The sequence below is a fragment of the Globicephala melas genome, chromosome 1 (assembly GCF_963455315.2).
Source record: "Globicephala melas chromosome 1, mGloMel1.2, whole genome shotgun sequence".
Taxonomy (NCBI): domain Eukaryota; kingdom Metazoa; phylum Chordata; class Mammalia; order Artiodactyla; family Delphinidae; genus Globicephala; species Globicephala melas.
Genome location: NC_083314.1, coordinates 82,274,448 through 82,297,869, shown reverse-complemented (window position 1 = coordinate 82,297,869; position 23,422 = coordinate 82,274,448). Strand labels below are relative to the sequence as shown.

General features: G+C 42.4%; 1 protein-coding gene across 17 annotated transcripts in view; it reads left to right on the top strand.

Annotated features, from left to right (window-relative positions):
* The window catches only part of PDE4DIP (phosphodiesterase 4D interacting protein), a 224,037-nt gene that overhangs the window by 76,891 nt on the left and 123,724 nt on the right, over nt 1-23,422 (top strand). For 16 of the 17 annotated variants that reach the window (XM_060300509.1, XM_060300663.1, XM_060300504.1 and 13 more), the window contains exon 4: nt 2,342-2,452. In XM_060300509.1, the coding sequence (XP_060156492.1) occupies nt 2,342-2,452 (111 nt within the window). Of the gene's footprint in view, nt 1-2,311; nt 2,453-23,422 lie in introns of those variants that run through there. The other variant, XM_030869230.2, reaches the window with a different exon arrangement.

The following is a 23,422-nucleotide window of genomic DNA, read 5'->3' as shown; positions in this document are numbered from 1 at the left end:
GAAGAGGCTAGAGAGATAGGAAAAGAACAAGGGATCACAGGGCATAAGAGAAAATAGGCTTAATGTGAAGAAAGAAATATATAGGTTGGATAAGAGCACCTGCATTCATATGCAATTTTACTTTCCATAAAGCTTCTATTAAATTATCTTACATGATGAAAGAATCCAAGTAGACATCAAAAGCATGATTAAACACTAATCTAGAATCTGGCACCTGGTTCCCCCTGTGCAAAATGGAGGTAATAATAATCAGGTTATTCCTCTAGGAGCTTAGACCAGGAAAGGGCCTTAAAATCACCGTTTCCAACCACTTCATTTTATAAATGAGGACAGTTAGGCCCCTGGAGACGTGTACTCCCAAGGTCATACGTCTATTTAGTAACAAAGCTGGGACCAGAAAAGATCGTCTTGAGTCTTACCTCAGACTTTTCTCTTCCTCACTGTCTCTAATTAAGCCTAGGTGAAATTCATTTATTCTAAGAGCACAGATTTAATGAAATTAGCTAAATGCATTTTAAATGTGTGCTTTTTTTAAAAAAATGAAGACTATATTGTCTTAAGTTACCCGTGGTCTAGGTAAGAAATGTGCTGCCTACTTATAATCCAGCTCTATTTGAGAGAATGCTCAGTTCTCATTATGCCCTCCTGAGGCCACTTTATTCACTCAAATTTTTTCTGTCTTTCAAAGCAAAGTGCAAGTGCAACTCCTGGTCAAAGCTTTCTTTCTCTCACCATCCTAATGAGAATGAATCACTCTTTTTTCTGGGCTCCCACAGATTCAGTATTTTTCAAACTTTAGGACAAAACGTATTAGTGGGTCATGGAATCAATTCAGTGGGTCACTCCCCAACAGAGAAACGGAATAGGAAATATCAGAGTGCATCCTACATAGTGATGGTTAACATTACTTTGGGGAACTTTTACTTCAGTTGTGTGTGTGTGTGCATGCACTGGATTGCAGTGTGAAATGTAAAATGTTTGAATAACACAGGCCTGGAGGATTATAGTGTAAAACGTACGCACCTACATCTCTACGGCCACCTATCTCTTGGAGGGCTGGGACTGTCTTCATCTTTGTATTCCTCATGCCCAACATACTACCTGCAGTGTACAAAAAAGGGAGGTTGATTGGAATTATTATGAAGAGTGAAGAAAGAATTAGAAGAATGAAGAGCAGGTAGGTTGGGGAGGAAGCTTCTACGTGAATTAAGTATAAAGTTTTTGTTTCCTTTACTTTGGATGTTAATGTTAATTTGTTTTCAAGCTAGTATTACTGCAACCAAGAACCTGTGTGTGGTATCTGTGCTGTGGCGTTGTCTCCCAGTCACCTTCAATGTCCCGTGTGGTGTGGTATAAATAATACTTCCTGCCAGCGTTGCAGCTGTCATTCAAGGATCTTAGATTGCTTTAGGAGCAGGATCTGGTAATGAGTGCCTAGCTCCACTTGGCAGGTGCCGGAGTTAAGAACTAGTGACTGGGTAAAGTCTCTGGGCTCCAGCCTGACACCTCCCTCCATCGCCTCCCACCCTCTTTTCGCCCTCATCCCTTAGAGGGAGGAACATTTGACCCTGCCTCTTGGAGCTTGTGTAACTGGTAAACAGATTTTTGCAAAGATTCCACTGAACTAGAAGATTGGCCCTTTCTTGGGAGGTGGCTCAGGTGTGTATGGGGGGAGGGGCACGGTAATAAAGGCTATTTCTTTAACTGCCTCAGGGCTGGAAAGGTCCAGGGAATAAAACTGGGAAGGAACTGTTGAGAGGTGAGCTTCTGGATCATTCAAGGAAATTAGAAACCCCTCTGATGAGTCGTTCTTTAAGATTTGCACCTGACAGAAGGGGGATATTTGATACGTGGTCACCATTTTGTGGGCCATTCTGTGTCCTTGCAACCCAACCATCACCTTGAATTACTCCCATTCCCCATTTCCTGGAAGCTTCTGAGGGTCAGCCCCCTCTCTTTTCTGAGAAACTGTTAACTGCCTACAGTTGGGCCTGAGAGGCTGAGGGAGGGTGAGAGCCGAGTCCTAGCTTGGAGTCGGGTTACACCACTTGTGTCTGAGTTCACGCAGCATGTTCCTCTGTCAGGGATTCCGCAAATATCTCCCGAGGTAAAAAAGGAAAGCGCGCTGCGCTCCGGCACCCAGAGCAGCGAGCCCAGGCCCAAGTGCGGGAGAGAGCGCCAGCCATCAGGGGCATGTCGCCGTAGCCTCGCAGCGTCGCCGCCGGCTCGCTTCATGCCGCGGTGCAGCTGCACCACGTTCCTGGGCTGAGGGGGCGATTGGGCATGTGCTTCTCCCCATGGGTTGCCCACCATGTCTAATGGATATCGCACTCTGTCCCAGCACCTCAATGACCTGAAGAAGGAGAACTTCAGCCTCAAGCTGCGCATCTACTTCCTGGAGGAGCGCATGCAGCAGAAGTATGAGGCCAGCAGGGAGGACATCTACAAGAGGGTGAGTGCGGGGGCCTGCGGCTCGTGGGGGGCAGGGGCTGGTGGTGGACACATCCAGATTCCGAGCTCTTCCTAGCTGGTGCTGTGCGAATCAGTGGGGTAGGCGGTCTCCCGGCCTGGCCTGGCCTGGTCACCTTAACGCCAGTGTGACCTTGGACAAGCCCATTTCACCTCATCGGTGCCTGTTTCCTACTTTCCTACTCTGTAAAGAGAGCGAGCTGGATTAAATCAGAGGCTCTCGACCTGTGGTTTGGAACTGTGTAGAACGATCACCTTGGGGGCTGGTTTAAAGTGTCGATTACTGCCTTACCCCCAGGGATTCTGATTTAGGAAGGGAGGGGGAGCTTAGAAATCTGCATTTTTAAACAAGCCCCGGAGGTGACTGAAGCTGGTAGTCTTCAAGTCACACGCTCTGCTTAGAGAAGGGACCCTTCTAGCTCTGGCACATGGGGGCAGGGAATGATGCCATGGGGAACGGGGCAGGGGCTGAGGACGTTTCTGTTCCTTGAGAAATTCGTGTTTGTTTTTGAAGATGATTATGCAGATGAGCTTTTAGGACGGGGTCTTAGGCATTTTCATCTTTAGGAATAGTTCACCTTAGAATGAAGAAAGGGTATTGATGGAATGAACAGCCGTTGGCCTTGGGTGGGGTGGGAGAGGGAATGGCGGCTTCCCTGAAAGGGAGGGCTGTCTTGATTGATGGGGGAGTGGGGCTGGGAAGGAAGACAGAGGGGATTGGCTGAGTTGAGGGTGAGATGAGACAGCACCTTGGTAAGAGGACATTAGGCTACGGTTTACAAGGATTAAGCTTCGTAACTGGTTGCCACAATGTTGATTTCCTTAGCTTTCTTAGTGTCTGGGCTAGCAGGACCTTAAGCGGCCTGAGCGACCTGGAGCTGGTGGCCTCTGACTTTATCAGTTTCTAAATCTCCAGCTGTTTGCACCAGAGGACTCTACCAATATTATCATTATCTATGTGTGCCCTGTCCTGTCGAGAAGGAGTTTGGGAAGCATTACAGGCTGCTAGATAATACTTTAGATCAGAGGAATAACTGGTGTTTCAGACCCAAACCACTGTTTGGTAAATTCAACTAAGATGAACAGCTAAATCTGAGGGAGTTAGCCCTATTTTCTGACTTTTCTGGATTTCCATGTTTTAATCTGAATTTTCCTGAAATTGATCCAGACTCATCTTTTGTCTTTTATGTGACTATATAGTGAATGTGCCTCAATGGAGCTGCCAGGGGTCAAGGGGGATATTGCCAAGTGAGGGTTGGTAACTCAGAGAGAGGGAGAAGGGGAGCGTGAGTGCAGTATTTGCCTCGGAGTAGGAATAGTGAATGAATTTGTTCACTGTGCAGAGGGAGGGACATTTTCCCATTAACTGTCTCCAAAGCAAGACAGAAGAAAGGGGCAATTTCGTAGATAATTTGAGGGAAAGGATTTTTTTAGCTTGAATCAAATGACCGCTTGAGTCAGTTGGTCTCACCCTCTGCTCTGCACTGGCTAAGGGGACACTCTGGGTGGGTGTGAGAGGGCACCGTCGCTGTCCTGGAGAAGTGTGACTGAGAGGATTATAGGAGCTGCACCGAGGTATGGTGGGGGTAAGTGGGCCACAGGACATTGTCACATGCAGAGGTGACAACCCTTTGTTAGACTCCTGTATTGACACTAGTCCCACTCAGAAAGTAGAAACGGCCCTGTCTCTTCCTGGTCTAAGAGCAGAGTAGTCAGGCAGCTACAGGCATCCTATAATATGGGGAATCTCAAACTATTGTGTCCCCTCCTTTCCCTTCTCACCATACCTTTGTTCCATTCGCCTGTCACATTACTCATCCTGTTTGGCTGCGATTATTTGGGAAGCACCAACAGCCTAGGTTAAAATGCCCTTATTTGGGAAGCAGAATACATAAAGCCGTTATCAATCATGAACATCGTAGTTGAAGTTAGTTTATCACACTGTGTAGTGATGAGGAATTGATAGAAATCGGGGCAGTTGCATTTTGATGGAAGGACAAGGGATTAGAAAACCACAGATCAGGAGCCTTGGACAATCAGAGACCTGGGCGAGTTACTTAGCATCTCTGAGCCTGTTCCAGTCCCTGTAGAACTGGCATTAAGAATAACGCACAGGGGCTTCCCTGGTGGCACAGTAGTTGAGCGTCCGCCTGCCGATGCAGGGGACACGGGTTCGTGCCCCGGTCCGGGAAGATCCCACATGCCGCGGAGCAGCTGGGCCTATGAGCCATGGCCGCTGAGGCTGCGCGTCCGGAGCCTGTGCTCCGCAACGGGAGAGGCCACAAGAGTGAGAGGCCCGCGTACCGCAAAAAAAAAAAAAAAAAGAATTATGCACAGCACCATAGGCCCTGAAAATTATTTGTTGAGAGTATGAATAAATAGCAGCCATAAAGATTAAATAAGAAGACATAATCAAAGCACTTTGTAAACTTCATAGCATCCTACAGGTATGAGAGGGTAGTAGTTGTATGCCTACTAGTAGTAATAGTTATTATGATATTTAAAAATGATAAAGCAATTTGGTTCCTTTAATCTCACCCTCAGACGTTCCCATGAATGGGTTTTACGTTCATCCATGTTAGTCCCTTTGTGACTCCACAAGGTTAGGACAATTAATTAGCAGCCATGTTGGCAGAGACAGGGAGAGTGATGTGCAGTGCATCACATGGTAAGTCAGGTAGTTCAGATAAGAATTTAGAGCCCTGTTCTGTGACTAAACTTAGCTTGATTTTTTTTGTGTGTTGGAAGGACTCTTTAAATATAGTAAAAGCATTAAATCATGCCCAACTAAGTGAGAATCTGCAATAATTTGGGTGCTGTATGCATGGATTCTCTTAAAGAAAACCAGTATTTGTGAAACATATGTAATAAAATTCTATTATGAATAGTAACTATTTTATCATTTCACATATTTTTACTACTGCAGACTTTTGTTGAGATATTTGTACTGAAGAGTAAAAAGTTACTGTCTTAGTGAGAGGCAGTCAAGCATTTCACCATAGTGACTACAGGGAAGGGAAATATGAGAAACTGCAGGAGAAAAGGACTGGAGAGTGGGTTCTGTCTTTTTCTTTCCAAGTGGCAAGTCCTCCTTTATGTAGTTGATTGAGAGAGAGACTAAAGTAGATATACATAATTCTTCATTGTAAAGGAAGCTACAAGGCTGTTTAATTGTAAGAGAAGTTGTAAGAGTTAGAGAGTTACATAAAAGCCTAAAAGTATCAACTTCAGAGCAAGTAAATAAAAAAGGAGTTAAGGGTTTCTCTCTTTCAAGATACTCAGAGAATTCAGAAATAAAATAATATTAAATTATACATAAGAGTTGGTTCTGCGAGACTGGCTATTTTTGGTTGAATGTTTAAGTTAAACTACCCTTTAAGCTTCAGCTTCTGTAAATATTTAAACACACAGGAGGAGGCTGCTTACCCTCAGCACAGAACAACTAGGGTATATACCTACATGATTAGGTACCACTGCCCCCTCTTGATAGCAAATATTAATTGTAGGTTCAGTTTTGGGGGAAGACAATATATAAAGCAAGGAAGGGAGAAACCGTTGCAGTACACAGAGCTCCTGATTCTGGAGCAAAGTAAAGTGAGAAAACACTGTGAGTGGTTTACAGCTGAGCATGGCCCACTCCCAGGAAGACTGGCTTGTTAGCATTTCTGAACAGCAGCTGCTCTGGTAAATAATTTCTGGGCGGCAACTTGGCTGACTTCCTCGTTGTTGTTGATTATCTAATCCTGCATCTTCTCATGATAGCTGAACGTGCCCCCGCTAGAAATATGCCCAACCCTGGAATTTGTGAAATCCACTGCTGTGTGATAAACACCCAATCCCCAAACAGCATACAAAACCACCATCCACTGTGTTTTGCCACACGATGACTACTTACTTGCTAAGCTTGTGTGAATTTATTATTATATAAGGTTGCTTTGAAAAAGATTTAAGGTTCCATTCTAAGAATGGAATTTAAAATCTGACAGGGTCAGATCCAATAACAAAAGCGACAGGAGAAGCTGAATGTTGTCCTCCTGGACCAGATAGAGTCAATGTTTAAATATGACACAATTGGTGTTGGACGGTTAAGGTCGATTTGGCCTTTAGACAGGAGTTGAAAGAGTTGTGTTCCATTGTTTTGTGGTCTTTAAACTGCCTGACTTCTCTGAGCTGTGGTTTCTCATCTTTGAGTCTAGATATTTTTCCTGAGCAAACTTTGAAGTTTATACGTAGCTTATTTCTGCAGCTAGGTTTGTTTGGTTTTTGGTTTTTTTCACAGCTAGGTTTTTAAAATCATGATAAACAGCCCACTGACTTTACTTGCCTACCAAATTTTTATCATTTCTACTGTTCTGCTATCACTGGGCATAGTAGTTAAGAGTTAGGAATAAGACAGGCTTGAGATGGAATCTTGGTTCTACTACTTGCTACCTGGGTTAACTTGGGCAAATACTATAATTTCCCTGAGCTGAAGTAGGTCTTGTAATAATTTCTATCTTACAGCATCTGGAGCAAGATCAAGTGAGCCAATCCATTGAAACCAGCACAATGCCTCTCACATGGTAGTAAGCCCTCAAACAATATTTGCCCCTGTTGTGACAAACTGGGAGATGGCAGAATTATCCAGATAAGTCCAGTTACTGGACACATCCAATTTGGGCCACTTTTGAATTCCAAATCAGTTTCTTCTTCTTCAGTAGTAGATTTGGGACAATTTGTCCTATTTGTCTCAAGTCTCCATTTTAGTTTGCCCATGTATAAATAACATAATATAATCGAAGTGTCCCTATTACAGCACAGTTACTATCACCCTCACATACAAATGTTTCTTCAAAAAAAAATAAACAAGAAAGGCTAGATTTGTTAAATTTTTTAATAAAATATTTTATTTAGTAATAATACAAAGTCCTTTGCTTTCACAAAAATTATTATGACTATGCTTGTTTATGACTCAAAATTTTTTATCACCTTGGTTTAATACTTTGTAGCTTGGCCTGGTTCTAAATTATTTAATTTTTAAGACCTAGCTTTCTTTTTAATGGAGATATAATTAACGTATTATGTTAATTTCAGGTGAACAACATAATGACTCTATATGTATATGTCACGAGATGATCACCCCAGTTAAGTCTAGTTCACATCATCACCACACATGGTTACAATTTTTTTTCCTTGTATGAGAACTTTCAAGATCTGCTCTCTTCATTGAATTTCTTTTTGTCTCAATGACTGATTTTCTTTAGTCCTAACCTGATTTCTTTAGGCTTTGGGAAATACGATGAGTAAGAGTATACGTGCAGACTTACAGTGCTAAGTATCCAAAAGTTCAGTGAAGCCCCAAGGAACTCCATCAGGCCATATAATTTAGGAACCTTGACTTGAACCAATGGAGGCAATTACAGAAAAACAAGTATCTTTGAGGGATATCAAAATGTAGGGACACAAGTTTTGAACTCAGTCAGAAAACTTGAATTCTGTGTTCCTTTTTTTTTTTTATTTTGGCTGCGCCGCATGGCTTGCGGGATCTTAGTTCTCCGACCAGGGATTGATCCTGGGCCACCGCGGTGAAAGCGTCAAGTCTTAACCACTGGACTGCCAGGGAATTCCCAGAAAACTTGAATTCTGAATTTACCTTTCCCTACTACATATCCTTGGCCTGGTCCTTAACTTCTTTGAACCTTAGTTTCCCGAAATGGAGGCATGAATTCCCGCCCTGCCCTCCTCCCTATATGTAAACATGTTTAATGTGTTAGATGTTAAATAAATGTAAAGGATTATGACCATCCTGCATACCTGGAGACACATACTAGAGAGCGTGCACCTTCTCAGATTACTGTCTAAAGTAACTTGCAGCTGCTGCTGCAGAATAAGTGGTTTTCTTATATTTAACAGAGTTGACTGTTTTCTTTTTATAGTTGGATACCTTGTTTAGTCAGCTGCTAAGTTTTTTTCCCCTATGTTTTACTTATGTGAACTTTAAGAAATGTGTACAGTAAGGAAGGGGGAAATGTAAATAAAGAGAAAGAAATAAGGGTGAATTTGGCCAAACTATTTTTAAACATTTCTGTGGAAGTCACAGAGTCTCGTGTGTCCATGTCTGTACATACTGTGTGTGCTGACACCTCATTCTCTGCTTTCTGAGTTCTTGAAGGCTTGCTTGTGCATTTCCTCTTCTTTGAGGGAGTAGAAGTAGGAAGAAAGTAGGGAGACTTCATTCATTAAATAGTTGTAACCAATAGTTGTGTTTTTGGTTAAAAAAATTTTTTTAAACTTCACACCCATTTGGATGGCTATGATAAAACCAAAACAGAAAATAACATACGTTGGCCAGGATGTGGAGAAAGTGGGAACCCTGTGTATAGCTGGTTGAGAATGTAAAATGGTGTTGCCACTGTGGAAAACAGTATGACAATTCTTCAAAAAATTGAACATAGAATTATTATATGATCCAGCAATTCAAATTCTAGGTATATACCCAAAATAAGTGAAAGCAGGAACTCGAACAGATATTTGTACACCCACATTCATAGCAGTATTATTCACTTAGCCAAAAGGTAGAAGCAAAATAAGTGTCCACTGACAGATAAATGGATAAACAAAATGTGGTATATACATACAATGGAATATTATTAAGCCTTAAAAAGGAAGGAAATTCTGACACATGTTACACATTGGATGAACTTTAAGGATGTTATACTAAGTGAAATAAACCAGTCACAAAAGGACAAATATTATATGATTCCACTTACAGGAAGTACCTAGAGCAATCAAATTCATAAAGACAGAGAGTAGAATGGTGGTTGCCAGGGGCTGTGGGGAGGTAGGGAATGGGGAGTTATTGTTTAATGGATATAGACTCAATTGGGGAAAAAGTTCTGCAGGTGGATGGTTACACAATGTTAATGTACTTAATGCCACTGACCTGTATAGTTAAAAATGGTTAAAATGGTAAACTTTATATTATGTATATTTTACCACTAAAATTTTTTAAAGCAACTTTCCCATAACTGTCATAGTTACTTTAAAATTTTGTGAAATCCTTAACAAATACAACTTTTGGCTTTGTTTTGTTTTTACCTAACACAACTCTTCTCATTTTTAAGAGCTCTTAATTAGATGTCATAATACTTACCTGTTTGGAAGAGGACATTTTTTTCCTTTGAATACTTAAGACCTAGGAAACAAATCTAAAACTAAATCCTGATTTAATTTTAAACCACTTTCAACTATCTCCTTAACTATGTCTACATAATTTGTACTTCTGCAGGGACTTATCAGAAAGCCACTTCTTCCTATTATGTACATCCAGGTTTACACACTGATAAAAGGAGCCTAATATAGTTGAAAGACTAGGCATCGTAGGTCCCTGTCTCAAGTGTTTACCTTATTTACATTATCACCTTGGCCATTCATTTACTCATGTCTCTACACATGCATTCGTTAATTCAAGCATCTATTGACTGCTGTATGCCAGCTACTGTGCTAGATGCTGGTGGAGAAAGTTATCAACAAATAAATAAAAATGGTATAATAAGGGCTACTATAGAGGTATGTACAGATTGCTCTATAGTACTAAGGAGAACAGTAAAATGCACCAGAAAAGGCCTTGTCAAGCACATGAAGTTTGAAGTGAATCTTAAAAAATAATAATAGAACAAGGATCGGGGTAAAGCATTTCAGGCAGAAGGAATAGTATTTACAAGCGCATAGAAACAGGAAAAAGCATTGCGTGCTTGACACACTTCAAATCTTTCAGTATGACTGGAACACATGATATTGAGGACTTGTGGTGGTGGTTGGAAAGGTAAGCAGGGGACAAATCATGGAGAACTTTGGATTTCGCCATTCATGCATTAATAAACATTAATTGGGCTCCTACTATATTCCAAGTACTATGCTGGGAAGTTGAGGCTTCAAAGATGCATGAGACACAAGTGATATAGAGTATGGTAGGAGTCAGTAGTAGAGATCGTATGAAGTATAAGGGAACTCAAATGAGGCATCTCTAACCCAACTGAATAGAGGAGATGGAAGGAAAATCTACTAAGGAGTCTTTGAAGAGATGACCCCTGAGCTTTGTCTTCAAAGGAGAGTAAGCATTGGTTAGTCAATGGTGCGGGGGCGGGGGGAGGGGAGGGTTAAAAGAAAGAAGCAAAAGCTAAGAGACAAGAAACCACATTGTATGTGTGGAGAATTGTAAGTGGTTTTGTGTTGCTAAATTTAAGTTCTAGGCATAGAATGAGGCTGAAGGGTCTGCAGGGCGTAATCCTTTGTGCCATTTTAAAGAGTGTAGACTTTATCCTAAGGAGGATAGGAAGCCACTGGTGGGCTTTAAGCAGCAGGGAACATGCCAGATCCTTCTGATGGGTGGGGAAGATGGATTCAAGGAAGATAAGACAGGAAGTCAGGAGAACAGATAGGCCAACCAAGAGATGATGAGGGCCTAAATGAGGCCCATGGCAATAGGAGTGGAGGAGAGGGAGCTGATGTGCGAAATATTTGGGAAGTCAACTATCTATAGGACTTGGTGATTGATGGGATGGGAGGGTTGACGGAAAGGAATCAAGAAGACTGCCAGGATCCTGGCTAAGACAAGTCGCTTCTTCTGGGTCTCTGGTTCTTTAGGTATAAAACGTGTGGGCTGAACTGGAATTGACACTAACATCTCTCCCAGCTCTGAAGTTCCGTGATTCTGAGCAGCCCCTTTGGATACTCTCACCTTAACTAAGGTAGTCGCTTCCCTTCTCCCAGTCTCACAGCTCCTCTGATGCCTTCTCAGGAAGGCACGTGCCAGCAGAGCTGAGATGGCTTTAAAACTGCCAGTCAATGTTAGGAAACTCTAGTGCTGTTACCAGGTAGCTGGAGTTATAATTAGCCCAGTTGCTAGGGAAAAACTGAGATTCTGTAAGCATGGGCTGCCAGAAACAGCTTTTCCCAACTGGATGAATTTATTTGTTTACGAGAACAAAGAGGATATGGAGGGAATGTTTTTAATGTGTTTTTGGAGAATGCAGCTTTTGCCCAGGGTATAGGGTATGTTCAAAGCAAAAAATAGGTTTGTTGCTTGGGCTACTCAACATCTCGTCTGCGGTAGGAAGAGTGGATCTGAAAATTCTGCTTTGATATATATTTGGATAGCTGGAAAATGACTTACTTTCACTTGAAAGGAGATAAATAACACAGAATCAGTTTAGAGTTACAAAAGATCCTGGAGATAGTCTGTATGCCCCCTTCACTTTTTAAAAAAATAAATTTATTTATTTATTTATTTTATTTTTGGCTGTGTTGGGTCTTCATTGCTGCGCGCAGGCTTTTTCTAGTTGCGGTGAGCAGGGGCTACTCTTCGTTGTAGTGCATGGGCTTCTCATTGCGGTGGCTTCTCTTGTTGAGGAGCACGGGCTCTAGGCGCGTGGGCTTCAGTAGTTGTGGCATGTGGGCTCAGTAGTTGTGGCTCGCGGGCTCAGTAGTTGCAGCACACGGGATTAGTTGCTCCGGGGCATGTAGGATCTTCCCAGACCAGGGCTTGAACCCGTGTCCCCTGCATTGGCAGGCAGATTCTTAACCACTGTGCCACCAGGGAAGTTCCCCTCACTTCACTTCTTAAGAAAGCTTTTTATTTTAAAGGAACTTTAGATATACAGAATAGTTGCAAAAATAGAGAGTTCCTATATACCATTCACTCAGCTTTCCCTAATGAGTAAAACATTTATTTTAAAGACAGAGAGACAGAGACCCAGAGTGGTAAAGTAACTCGCCTAAGGTCACATTGCAAATTAATGGTCATGTTGAAACTAGAATCCAGGAGGCCTTGCTTCCTGTCCAGGCACTTGTAGTGACTTCCTGGGTCTTCAAAAAAAGTTCAAGGAATTTATATGCTTTTCAGAAGTTTAGACTTTCTTCTTTGTATTGATAATCCTGGGCTAAAATAGAGTCTACACAGCAGAAGCTAGAGTACTTCACAGATAAATGATTCTGTACCCTGTGCCTGCTGTCAAATATTTAGTTCCTCAGCCTACGTACCCCTTCCCTAGGAGTTTCATCATTATATGTTTCCAAAAGCCATGGGGATCTTTTTTTTGGTGGGGGGAGGCTGGGGGGTTTCTTCCTTCTCTGGCCTTTGCCATCTCATCTAAGCAAATTCAACTTCCCAGAGAAATGAGGCTGTGTTATACATGGAGAAGGTACAGAGCAGGGGGCTGGTGCAAACTGGAAAGGGGCCCACCCTATCATGTTAAGTAGCAGCTAATCCACCCACACACCAAAAGACAGTGATCTGACTTGGTACATGCCGTTCTGTGGAGAGCTAAGTAATAGGTGGCTTTTTGCCAAGCAACTTTAGAACAGACTTTGGGCCGCACTGGGCAGTTATCATCCCTGTTATTTGGAAACTTGGCTCAAAGAGGTTGGGAGTGAATGAAAGGCACCGACTGCCTTGTCATGCCAGCTTTTTACCTCCCAACCTCACATACGGCCCCACTGGCGTGTCGGGCAGGAAGCCACCTCTTTATACACACAGAGCCGTAGCCCACATGGAGGCTTGAGGAGGAAGCCCTCCTCTGAGGCCCCTGGGTGGACAGAGGCTGCCAGCATGAAGGCCATGACTTAGAGCTGCAAAAGGAGAGTCTGGGCCCTGGCTGAGGGCCAGAAGTAAGCAAGTCCTTCCAGGTCACTTTTCCTTAGTAGGTTTCAGAGCTTCTTTCTGAAGCCACAGAGGTGGCTGCCCCTCCTAGAAATACTCCATCAGACCCCCCCCCCCATCCAGATTCTCTCTAGTCAAGCGGAGCGTATGCTCAGTACAAACATAAACCTTGTCCTGCCCACCTAACACAACTCAGTTGATGACATGGTGTGTTGTCATCACTCTGCTGCAAAGTCAGGAGCTCCTGAGTCTAGAGCTGGATCCTAGGGTCTTCCTGGCACAGAAATCAGATGAAGGTAGTGGACCTCTGGGTCTCAGAGGAGAAGGTCCTTTAGAGGTGGGGAGCAGTCTCCACTTGAAGTCTTTTTTTTTCTCTCCGATCCCTTCCAGGTTTGTGGGATTATGGAGAAGCCCAGGTTGCTGCCAAACCATTTGAAGCCTCAGAGAACTCAGTCAGGATGGTCGTAACTGGTCCCTGCCAGTCTCTACAAAGCTGGGGGTGAGAGCAGAGAGGTCCCTTCAGCTGTGGAAAGCTTTGTTGTGTCGGGCCACATCAGGGGGCTTGCCTGAATTGCTGCAGGTGGAGGGTGGTGATGTCAGTTAGAACCAGAACTCTGCCTCAGGCTTTCTCTACCCTCCTTTGGCCCTCAATGCTAACTTCCTAATTTCTCTCTCCCCTCTTTCCTCTCCTGTTCTCCCTACTTCTTCGAGGTGTCAAAATATGTCACCAGGGCCTAAGGGTCTTGATATAAGATGGAGGGCAATTAATGGTCACGAGGAAAATAGCCTGAGGACTCCTTCTCTATCTATTTCTAGGCTACTTATCTCCAGGAGAGGTTTCTAGGCCCAGGTCTTGTCCCACCTTTTGGTATCAGTATCCTGTCCTTCTTTGTCTTGTATCCTCTCTCCTCTATTCCCAAATTTGTGCATACACATGGAAAATATATGCTAAATACTTCACATTTAGACCCTATGGAGGAGAGGATCCATTTGGTGTTTACTACGTGCCAGGCACTATGCTATGCAGTTTACATATATTTAATTCCAACCACATAATAACCCTATGAAGTTGGTTGTCCCCATTTTTCACAGGACCAGATTTGCCATTAATAGCCTCAGGGTGTATACCTGGTATCCTAGCAGCTACATGGCCTAATTCTTCAGTTAATAAGCAAGGTCTTGGCACATTCTTTAGAAACTAAAGTCAGTCACTGTTCAAATGCAAATGATGTTTTTTAGTGAATAACTCTACATTGCGTTAAGGTCAGACTAAAAAGAAAAGAAGGAGCTCTAGTAAAATGATATCCATTTTCATGGTGGTTTTTACCAAGATTGTGGCAGGAAGAGGTGGCATTGTCTCATTGATGTATCTGCCCTAAAAGGTGGCATTGACCTTATTTTTACTTGTGAAACAGGTGCAATTGCCATGTGGAATGTAATAGAAACCAGGCTGTCCTTATCCCCGTACATTGCCCTGTCAGACTAGTGCTGTCTGGTGTAGAACTCCAGAAATTCAGAGGAAATTGAGAAATATTCAGACTCAAAAATTAGAACTTAAAAATTAGAAAATGAGGCAAATGAGAAAAGGGCAATGGAATTGGGATTTTTAATTTGGGGAAGAACGAACTCAGAGGTGACCTAATAGAAAATTTTAGAAGTCTCAGTATGTGACAGACAGTGATTAGCTATGCTCTGTCCCTGCAAGAATAAAATTAGGTTGATCCTAGTTGAAACCTAAGCATTAGGCCTCGTTCATTTAAAAATATTTATTGAATATTCAATAACACCTACTATGTTATATTCGTAGTACCTACTATATTCATTCACCTATATTGATAGTACCTACTATGTTCCAGGTGCTATTGGAGGTGGTTATAATAATAATATAAATGAGCAAAACAGTTGAGCATTCCTACCCTCATGAAATTTATATTCTATTATGAGGGGGCAGACAATAAATAAATATTAAATAACATATTTAGAATGTTGGCAAGTGGTAAGTCCTAATGGGGAAAAAAATAGTAGAGTAGGGTAAGGGGGTCAAAAAGTATAAGAATGGAGGGCAGTTTGCAGCATTCAAGAGTGGTCAGGAGAGGCTACATTTAGAAAGTGGTTTTTAAAACACATTATCTCCCAGTTTACATGAGTCAGCAGTCCAGGCACAGCTTAGCTGAGTTCTCTGCTTAGGGTTTTACTAGGCTACAACCAAAGTAATGGCCAGGCTGAATTCTTATCTGGAGGCTTGACTGGGGATGAATCTGCTTCTGAGCTCACTTGAGTTGTTGGCAGAATTTATTTCCTTGTAGGACTCAGGGCCCAGACTTCTTGCTGAATGTTGGCTAGAGACTGCCCATAGTTCTTTGAAGCCACCTACTGTTCCTTGCCATGTGGACTTTCCCCACACATTCACATCATCAAGGCAGCAAGGAGAAGCTCTAGAGCAAGTCAGCTAGTAAGATATTCTTAATACTTAACGTAGTCACAGGAGTGACAGTACGTCGCCTTTGCCATAGACTGTTGGTTGGAAGCAAGTTACACATCCTGCTGTACTCAAGGTGGGGATTACACGAAGACATGAACACTGGAAGGCAGGGATCATGGGGAGCCCTGTTAGAGACTGTCCACCACATGATTTTCCTGTATCTTTTTGTAACTTTATTATACAGATATGAGATGGGAAGGGAATTCAATAAACATGAGAATGACCAGTGGATGGAGGAAGATTTATTCATGGGTTTACCGTCACAGCATTTATAACCCCCATAAGGCTGACCTGAGGCAATGAAACCAGCCCAGATTGGTGGTCTCTATGCTGAGCTCCTTACTCACCCTTTGTACTTGGCTGTTTGGGTTGCCGTTTCTGTTTTCCTCTCTCTCTCTTTTTTTTTTTTTGTTTAAATTAACTGTATTAAGTGTACAGTTTGATGAATTTTAACAAATATATATATATCTACTTATGAAATAGCCACCCCACAACTGAGATATAAAACACTTCCATCGCCCCAAAAAATTGCTGTGTGTCCCACTGGTGCCAGTCCTTTTACATCTCTGACTGCTGGAAACCATTGATCTGCTTTCAGTCTATAGTTTAGTTCTGTCTATTCTAGAATTTCATATAAATGGAATCAGGGAGTATAGATTCTGGTGTTAGGCTTCTTTCACTTAGCACAATGATTTTGAGGTCATCTATGTTGTTTGTATCAGTAGTTTACTCTTTTTTATTGCTGAGTAGTATTCCATTGTATGAATATAATGCAATTTGTTTATCCATTCACCTGTTGATGAACATATGGATTGTGTCCTGTGATTGGCTATTACGACTAAAGGTGCTGTGCATATCCATGTACAAGTCTTTGTTGTATTTCTCTTGGATAAATACCCAGTAGTAGAATTGTTAGATCATATAATAATCATGTATTTCAATTTATAAGATACTACCAAACTGTTTTCCAGAGTGGCTATGCAATAGAAAATAGTTTTTAAGCAATGACCTAAAGGAGATGAAGAAGTTAGCCAAACAGATAACTGGGAGGAGACCATTCCAGGTAGAGAAAGAGCAGGAGAGCCATGGAGGCTGAAACAGCATAAGAATGGGCAAGGATGTTGGGAGATGAGGTCCCAGAGGTAATGGAGATTGTACACATCAGATAGGCCCTAGTAGATAATTTTAAAGACTTCAGCTTTTACTCTGAGTGACAAGATGACACTCAGCCAGTGACAGTCCTATCTGACATTTGAAAGATCGTTGTATTACAGTACTGAGAATAGCCCATAGGAAGGCAAGGGTAGAAGCCAGAAGGGCTATTAGGAAGTCATTGTAGTTGTCCACATAAGAGATGGTGATCAGGCTAAGGTAATAGCAGTTAATGTGGAGAGAAGTGGTGAAGGTAACACCAACAAGATTGCTGATGGATTGGATATGGAATGTGAGAGAAAGAAAGGAATCAATGATGACATCAGGGGTTTTGGCCTAAGCAACTGGAAGGATGGAGTTGCCATAATTGAGATAGGGAAGATAGAGCAGGTTTGAGGGTAGAGAGTAGGAGTTCCGTTTTGGACATTTATGTTTGAGATATTTGTTGGACATTTCCAGTGGCAATATCATGTAAGTGGTTGAGTGTATAAATCTGAAATTTTGGAGAAAAGGTTGGGCTGGAGATATAAATTTGGGAGTCATCAGCATATAGATGGTATTTAAAGTCATGAGACTGGACTTCCCTGGTGGCGCAGTAGTTAAGAATCCGCCTGCCAAATAGAGACACAGATGTAGAGAACAAACGTATGGACACCAAGGGGGGAAGCGGCAGGGCAGGTGGTGGTGGCATGAATTGGGAGATTGGGATTGACATGTATACACTGATATGTATAAAATGGATGACTAATAAGAACCTGCTGTATAAAAAAATAGATAAAATTCAAAAAGTAAATTAAAACAACAAGAAAAAGAAGAATCCGCCTGCCAATGCAGGGGACATGGGTTCGAGCCCTGGTCTGGGAAGATCCCACATGCTGTGAAGCAACTAAGCCCGTGCACCACAAATACTGAGCCTGCGCTCTAGAGCCTGCAAGCCACAACTACTGAGTCCGTGCTCCACAACTACTGAAGCCCAGGCACGTAGAGCCCATGCTCTGCTACAAGAGAAGCCACCACAATGAGAAGCCCGCACACCACAATGAAGATTAGTCTCTGCTCACTGCAACTAGAGAAACCCCATGCACAGCAACGAAGACCCAATGCAGCCAAAAAAAAAAAAAAAAGCCATGAGACTGTACAGATCGCCAAGGGAGTTAGTCCTACCAAGGTGGCAGATAAAAGGACCAAAGACTAAGCCCTGGGTCACTCTAACGTTAATAGTTTGGGGAAAGGAGGAAGAACCAGCAGAGGAGATGGAGAAAATGTAACAGTGAAGTGGGAAGAAAACCAAGAGAATCTGGATTCTGGAAGCCAAGTAAAGAAAACATACAATGGAAGAGAGAGATCAACCTTTTGAAATGCTGCTGATTGCTCAAGTATATGATGACTAAGAATTGACCTTTGGATTTGACAACATGAATGTCATTAGTGATCTTGATTAGAGTAGTTTTGGTAGTGGTAGAGGCAAAAGTCTGATTGCAGTAGGTTTAACAAAAAATGGGAGGAGAGGAATTGTACTGATTACGTTGAGTTTTGTTGCAAAGGAGAGCAAAGAAATGGAACAGTAACTGGTAAAGGTAAGGAGTCCATAGAAGATTTTTTAAAAGGTAGATGAATAATAGTATGCTTGTGTACCAGTAGAATTTTCCAGTAGAAAGTGAAATATTGATTAAGGAGACTTTCTTGTTGCTACTTTTGAGAAGTAGAGAGAATGGGACCTAATGCCTAAGTGGAAGGTTTGGCTTTAGATGGGAGCATGGGTAGTTATCTGTGGTCACACACGGAAAGACAGTTTGTGAGCACAGATGCTAGTAGATGATGGATAGATATGGTGATAGGAGACTGTAGGGGTTTTCTTCTAGTTACTTCAGTATTCCCAATGAAGTAGGAAGCAAGCTTTATTCTCTCACTGTGTATTTTCAAATATATTCCTAGAGTGAGTCAGTCTCCCTCATGTGTGCTAATTCCTGCTGACACATCCTTGTTCACGCCTGGAATACCTGTATCCTTTATCTCTGCTTATTCCAAACCCTACTTAGGTGTCAAAGTCCAACTTAGATTCTACCTGCTCAGGTGGGCCTTTCATCATAATCAATCCCTGAAACCATCTTTTACCCTCTGGGCTCTTCCAGCAGTTATTGTTCAGATATATGATTTGGCACGTGTTTAATCCCTGGCTGGCAATTATCTTTCCAATGTGTACCTTGCTTATTTCTTCTTCTAGATTATAAGTACTTTGTGGGTTGGATTGATCTCAAACTTACTCTATTGCCTTCAACATTCTCTTCAACACTGTTGAGCCCATAATAGAAACTCAGAAAGTTGGTGTTGATTGATTGCAAACACCCTGGAAGTTGCAGGTGAGGCTCATCTGTACATGTGAAACAGGAGGCCACCTTTCCATCCTTTGATGTCTCCTCCACCTGAGAGCCCACAAGCTGGCTTTGGAGCACTCCAGGTGAACCTCCAACTCTTCCTGGAACTAAGAAGTCTCTCCAAGAGAAGGGTTAGCAGAAGTAGGAAGCAAACAACTTGAGAAAAGAAACAGCATAGGAAGAGGAAATTCTTGACAGTGAGAATGGTTTAAGAGAGGGCTGTGTTTTTATTTTTAACAACACCCATTCATTGGATAAATAATCATCTTCCATGTGTGGGCACTTCTGTGTATGGGCACTGTGCTAGCAATAGGGATGCAAGGGTAAGGAGATAGAGGGGGTCCCTGCCCTCCTGACACTTGCAGTTTAGTGTCTGAACATAGTTTGAGTAGTACTGTGACCTGACTTCTTCAGTGTGGTGCCTGTCACCCCCTAGATAATTTTGCTTCACTTATAATTAGCTAGAGTCACTTCTGTATTTTGTTGGTTGATGAATACCATAACCCCATAAAACTCTTACAGGTGCTCTTAGACCATGGGATTAATTGTGATGCAGGTCAGGACATGTCTTCATGTAGTGTACTTAAAACTAGTACATCTTTTTTCTAACATTTTGTAGAACAGCACTGTCCAGCAGAAATTTAATGTAAGCCACAGATGTAATCTATCTATCTATCTACCTACACCGGGTCTTAGTTGAGGCACGTGGGATCTTAGCTGTGGCATGCGGGGTCTGGTTCCCTGGAGCAAGGAGTCTTAATCGCTGGACCACCAGGGAAGTCCCCACAGATGTAATTTAAAATTTTCTAGTGGCCACATTAAAAGAAAAGTAAATTAATGTTAATAACGTATTTAAAATATCATTTCAACATGAAATCAGCATTAAAAAAATCATTAGGATTTTATGTTCTTTTGTTGTGGCTAGTCTTTTCAATCCAGTGTGTATTAAGTCTTTGAAATCCTTACAGCACATCTCATTTTGGACTAGTCATAGCTTAAGGGTTCAATAGCTTCGTGTGGCTCGTGGCTGCCATCCTGAATGATACAACTTAGAGTCTACAGTCTAAGTGCTGCCCCTGGTCTCAAGCACAGGTATTATTTCAGAGGAGTTGCCTGATCATAGGACCTGGCTTCAGGTCACAGATAGGCTTCCAAGGGAGGAGTGACTGCCAGGTGTTAGAACTTAGATTCCATTTTGTAGTGAAAGTTTCAATGCAAGAAAAACTGTCCTGGACTTTGCAGAATACCAATGAGTGGCTTTATTCTTTTTGGAGAGTAGATCAAAGCAAGTGCCGATCCAGAATGGAGAGCTGAATTTGGGGATAAATGTCAGATCATGTTAGATGCCACAGATAATTTAAAAATGTTTAGGGCTTCCCTGGTGGTGCAGTGGTTGAGAATCTGCCTGCTAATGCAGGGGACACGGGTTAGAGCCCTGGTCTGGGAGGATCCCACATGCCGCGGAGCAACTAGGCCCGTGAGCCACAACTACTTAGCCTGCGCGTCTGGAGCCTGTGCTCCGCAACGAGAGGCCACGATAGTGAGAGGCCCGCACACCGCGATGAAGAGTGGCCCCCGCTTGCCACAACTAGAGAAAGCCCTCGCACAGAAACAAAGACCCAACACAGCAAAAGTAAATAAATAAAATAATAATTACATCTGCAAACATCCTTTAAAAAAAATGTTTAGACGGCCTCAGTTTTCCTATGTACCAATTTATCTGTAGAAAAATTAATATATATATATATATATTTTTTTTTATTTATTTATTTTTTTTTTTTTTTTGCGGTACATGGGCCTCTCACTGTTGTGGCCTCTCCCGTTGCAGAGCACAGGCTCCGGACACGCAGGCCCAGTGGCCATGGCTCACGGGCCCAGCCGCTCTGCAGCATGTGGGATCCTCCCGGACCGGGGCACGAACCTGCATCCCCTGCATCGGCAGGTGGACTCTCAACCACTGCACCACCAGGGAAGCCCCTAAAATTAATATAATTTTTATACTTTATAACTCCCAATTCTATCCCTGCTACCCAAAAGGAAGTTAAGGAAAGCACAGGATGGTTCCCCTGAACTCCAGTTTCTAAATAGCTGAGGAAAATAAATCATTCTGAGCGTCCCTTTTATAGCCCCTTCAGTGGGGCCGGGTTCCTGTCTCCACACAAGGTGTCCTGGGATTGTAGGGGCTCCAGCCTCACCCCTGACTTTCATAAGAGGCCTGCACTTTTCTAAATTAAGCCCAGCCAGTCCTATTTATGAACAGAGAGGCTCCAGCCAAGTGAGAGAGATTCGTCCTGCTAAGGAATGTGCTGGGGACAGGGAGAGAATCACTGAGATCACTGGTATTTATATGGATGTTTTCTCACTTGCCAGCTCAGTTGGGCCAGATCAACAGAGGCTTTTGGGACTCGACCAAGATTTTAACAGAGTGACTAAGAAGGGTTTAAGTTGATCATTGTGAACACCAAGGCAGTGCATATATTGGGACCTCTGAGCTCAGAGGTAAATAAAAAATGCCCAAGACAACTCATATTTTTCCCCATGTTTTTAAATGGACTTTATTTTTTAGGGCAGTTTTAGGTTTGCAGCAAAATTGAACAGAAGGTACAGAAAATTCTCGTATGTCCCCTTCCCCTGTCCCAAATCACAGCCTCCCACACCGTCAAAACCCAAAGCTTTTAGTTAATCATTTTATCATTTAACCTCCTTTTAATCTATCTTTCTTGGGTTCCTAAACTCAAGGTTGACCAGAAATACCAATCTCTGCTTGTGATTCCTACATCTTACTACCTTTGGGGAAACTAATGTTTATTGAACGCCTACTATATGTCAGGTATTTTCATTTACATCCTTTCATTTAATTTTCACAGTATCCTTGAAAGGTAGTGATTATAAGCACCTGAAGGAACTACAACTTAGGTTAAGTGACTGACTTCTAGAATATAGAGGATGAATTATGTGGAACTGTGAAAAATGGTTGCATATCTGCACTTTCGTATGATTCAGCCTAACAGAATGTGATAGTAAGTATTTGAACCCAGGCCAGTTTTGTTCTAAAGTCTATACTCTTCACCATATTGCTGCCCTAAGTACAAGATTCTTTGTTTTCCCTTGGCAGCTCTGTAATTTCAGATTTATATTCCTCCTCCCTTAAAAGATTAGAACCAGGGAGCTGAGAGGAAGGGCAACCCAAGGTGTAACACGTGTTGAGTTGGGTCTAGGAATGTTTCTTTGGAGGCTAAAGCCAGGAGTTATAGGGTGGACTTGCATTGATTTATGTATCTGCTACTATTTATATCTACCACCTGTGTGTATTTTCGTGCAGCTATTTGATTCTGGGTCTCTTTTGTTTATCACATTCTACTATAATTATCTGTTTAATTGCCCCCATAGGCTGTAAATTCCCTGAGGACTGTGATTGTGTCTGCCTTGCTCTTTTTAATACTTATTCGAGTGCCTTACATATCCAAAGGAGATGCTTAATAAATATTTGATTTTAAAAAAGTGAATAAATAAATGCTGTCATTTCACAAGTTAGCTACCTGTCTTCTGCCCAGTGAGTACCCTTTCTGTCTGTCTGTCTCTCTCTCTCTCTCTCACACACACACACACACACACACACACACACACACACACACGTGAGCCCTGGCTGTGTCTGTCCAAATACCTGGCCACCTTAGAACTCATCCACAGCCTCAGTGCTTACTCAGAGGGGGGTGTCTGTGTTTGTCTAATCAAGGTAAACTGAGCTGGGAAGGAATTGGTATTGTTTTCAGGCCTCTACTAAGGACTAACGTGGTTTGAAAGAGTGGCCTGAACAGAGGAGTTCTGCCATCCGGATGTAGATCCTTGTACTTGGTATTGTATAAACGGAAACTTTCCACTTGGTTTTTTTCCATTTCTTTGGGGAACTGGACACTAAAGCAGTCTCTGGCAGGAGAGTGCCTGGCCTTGTAGTCTTCTGCTTACGGAGGCTGGGGACACTGCCCTGCTATCCTTTCCCTGGCAATGAACTATTCTTGTCACATGTTGGGGCAACCTATGTGTCTAATTTGGGGCTTGATTGTACTAGTGGAGGACAGTGAACCTGGAATCTGTGGAAAGGCAGGGCCTGCACCTCTGAATAAGGTCTTTCCTCGACCTGAGGGTCTGAGGACTTTTATGATTTGCATTTGAACCCCTTCTTGGCTAGGTGTCTTACCTCAACAGAGAAGATGAACAATGCAGGTGGTATTATAATTCTTATGGGCAAGAGAGAGAGGCTCTGATTCAAATTAATTGACTGTATAAAAACATAAAGCTCTGGGA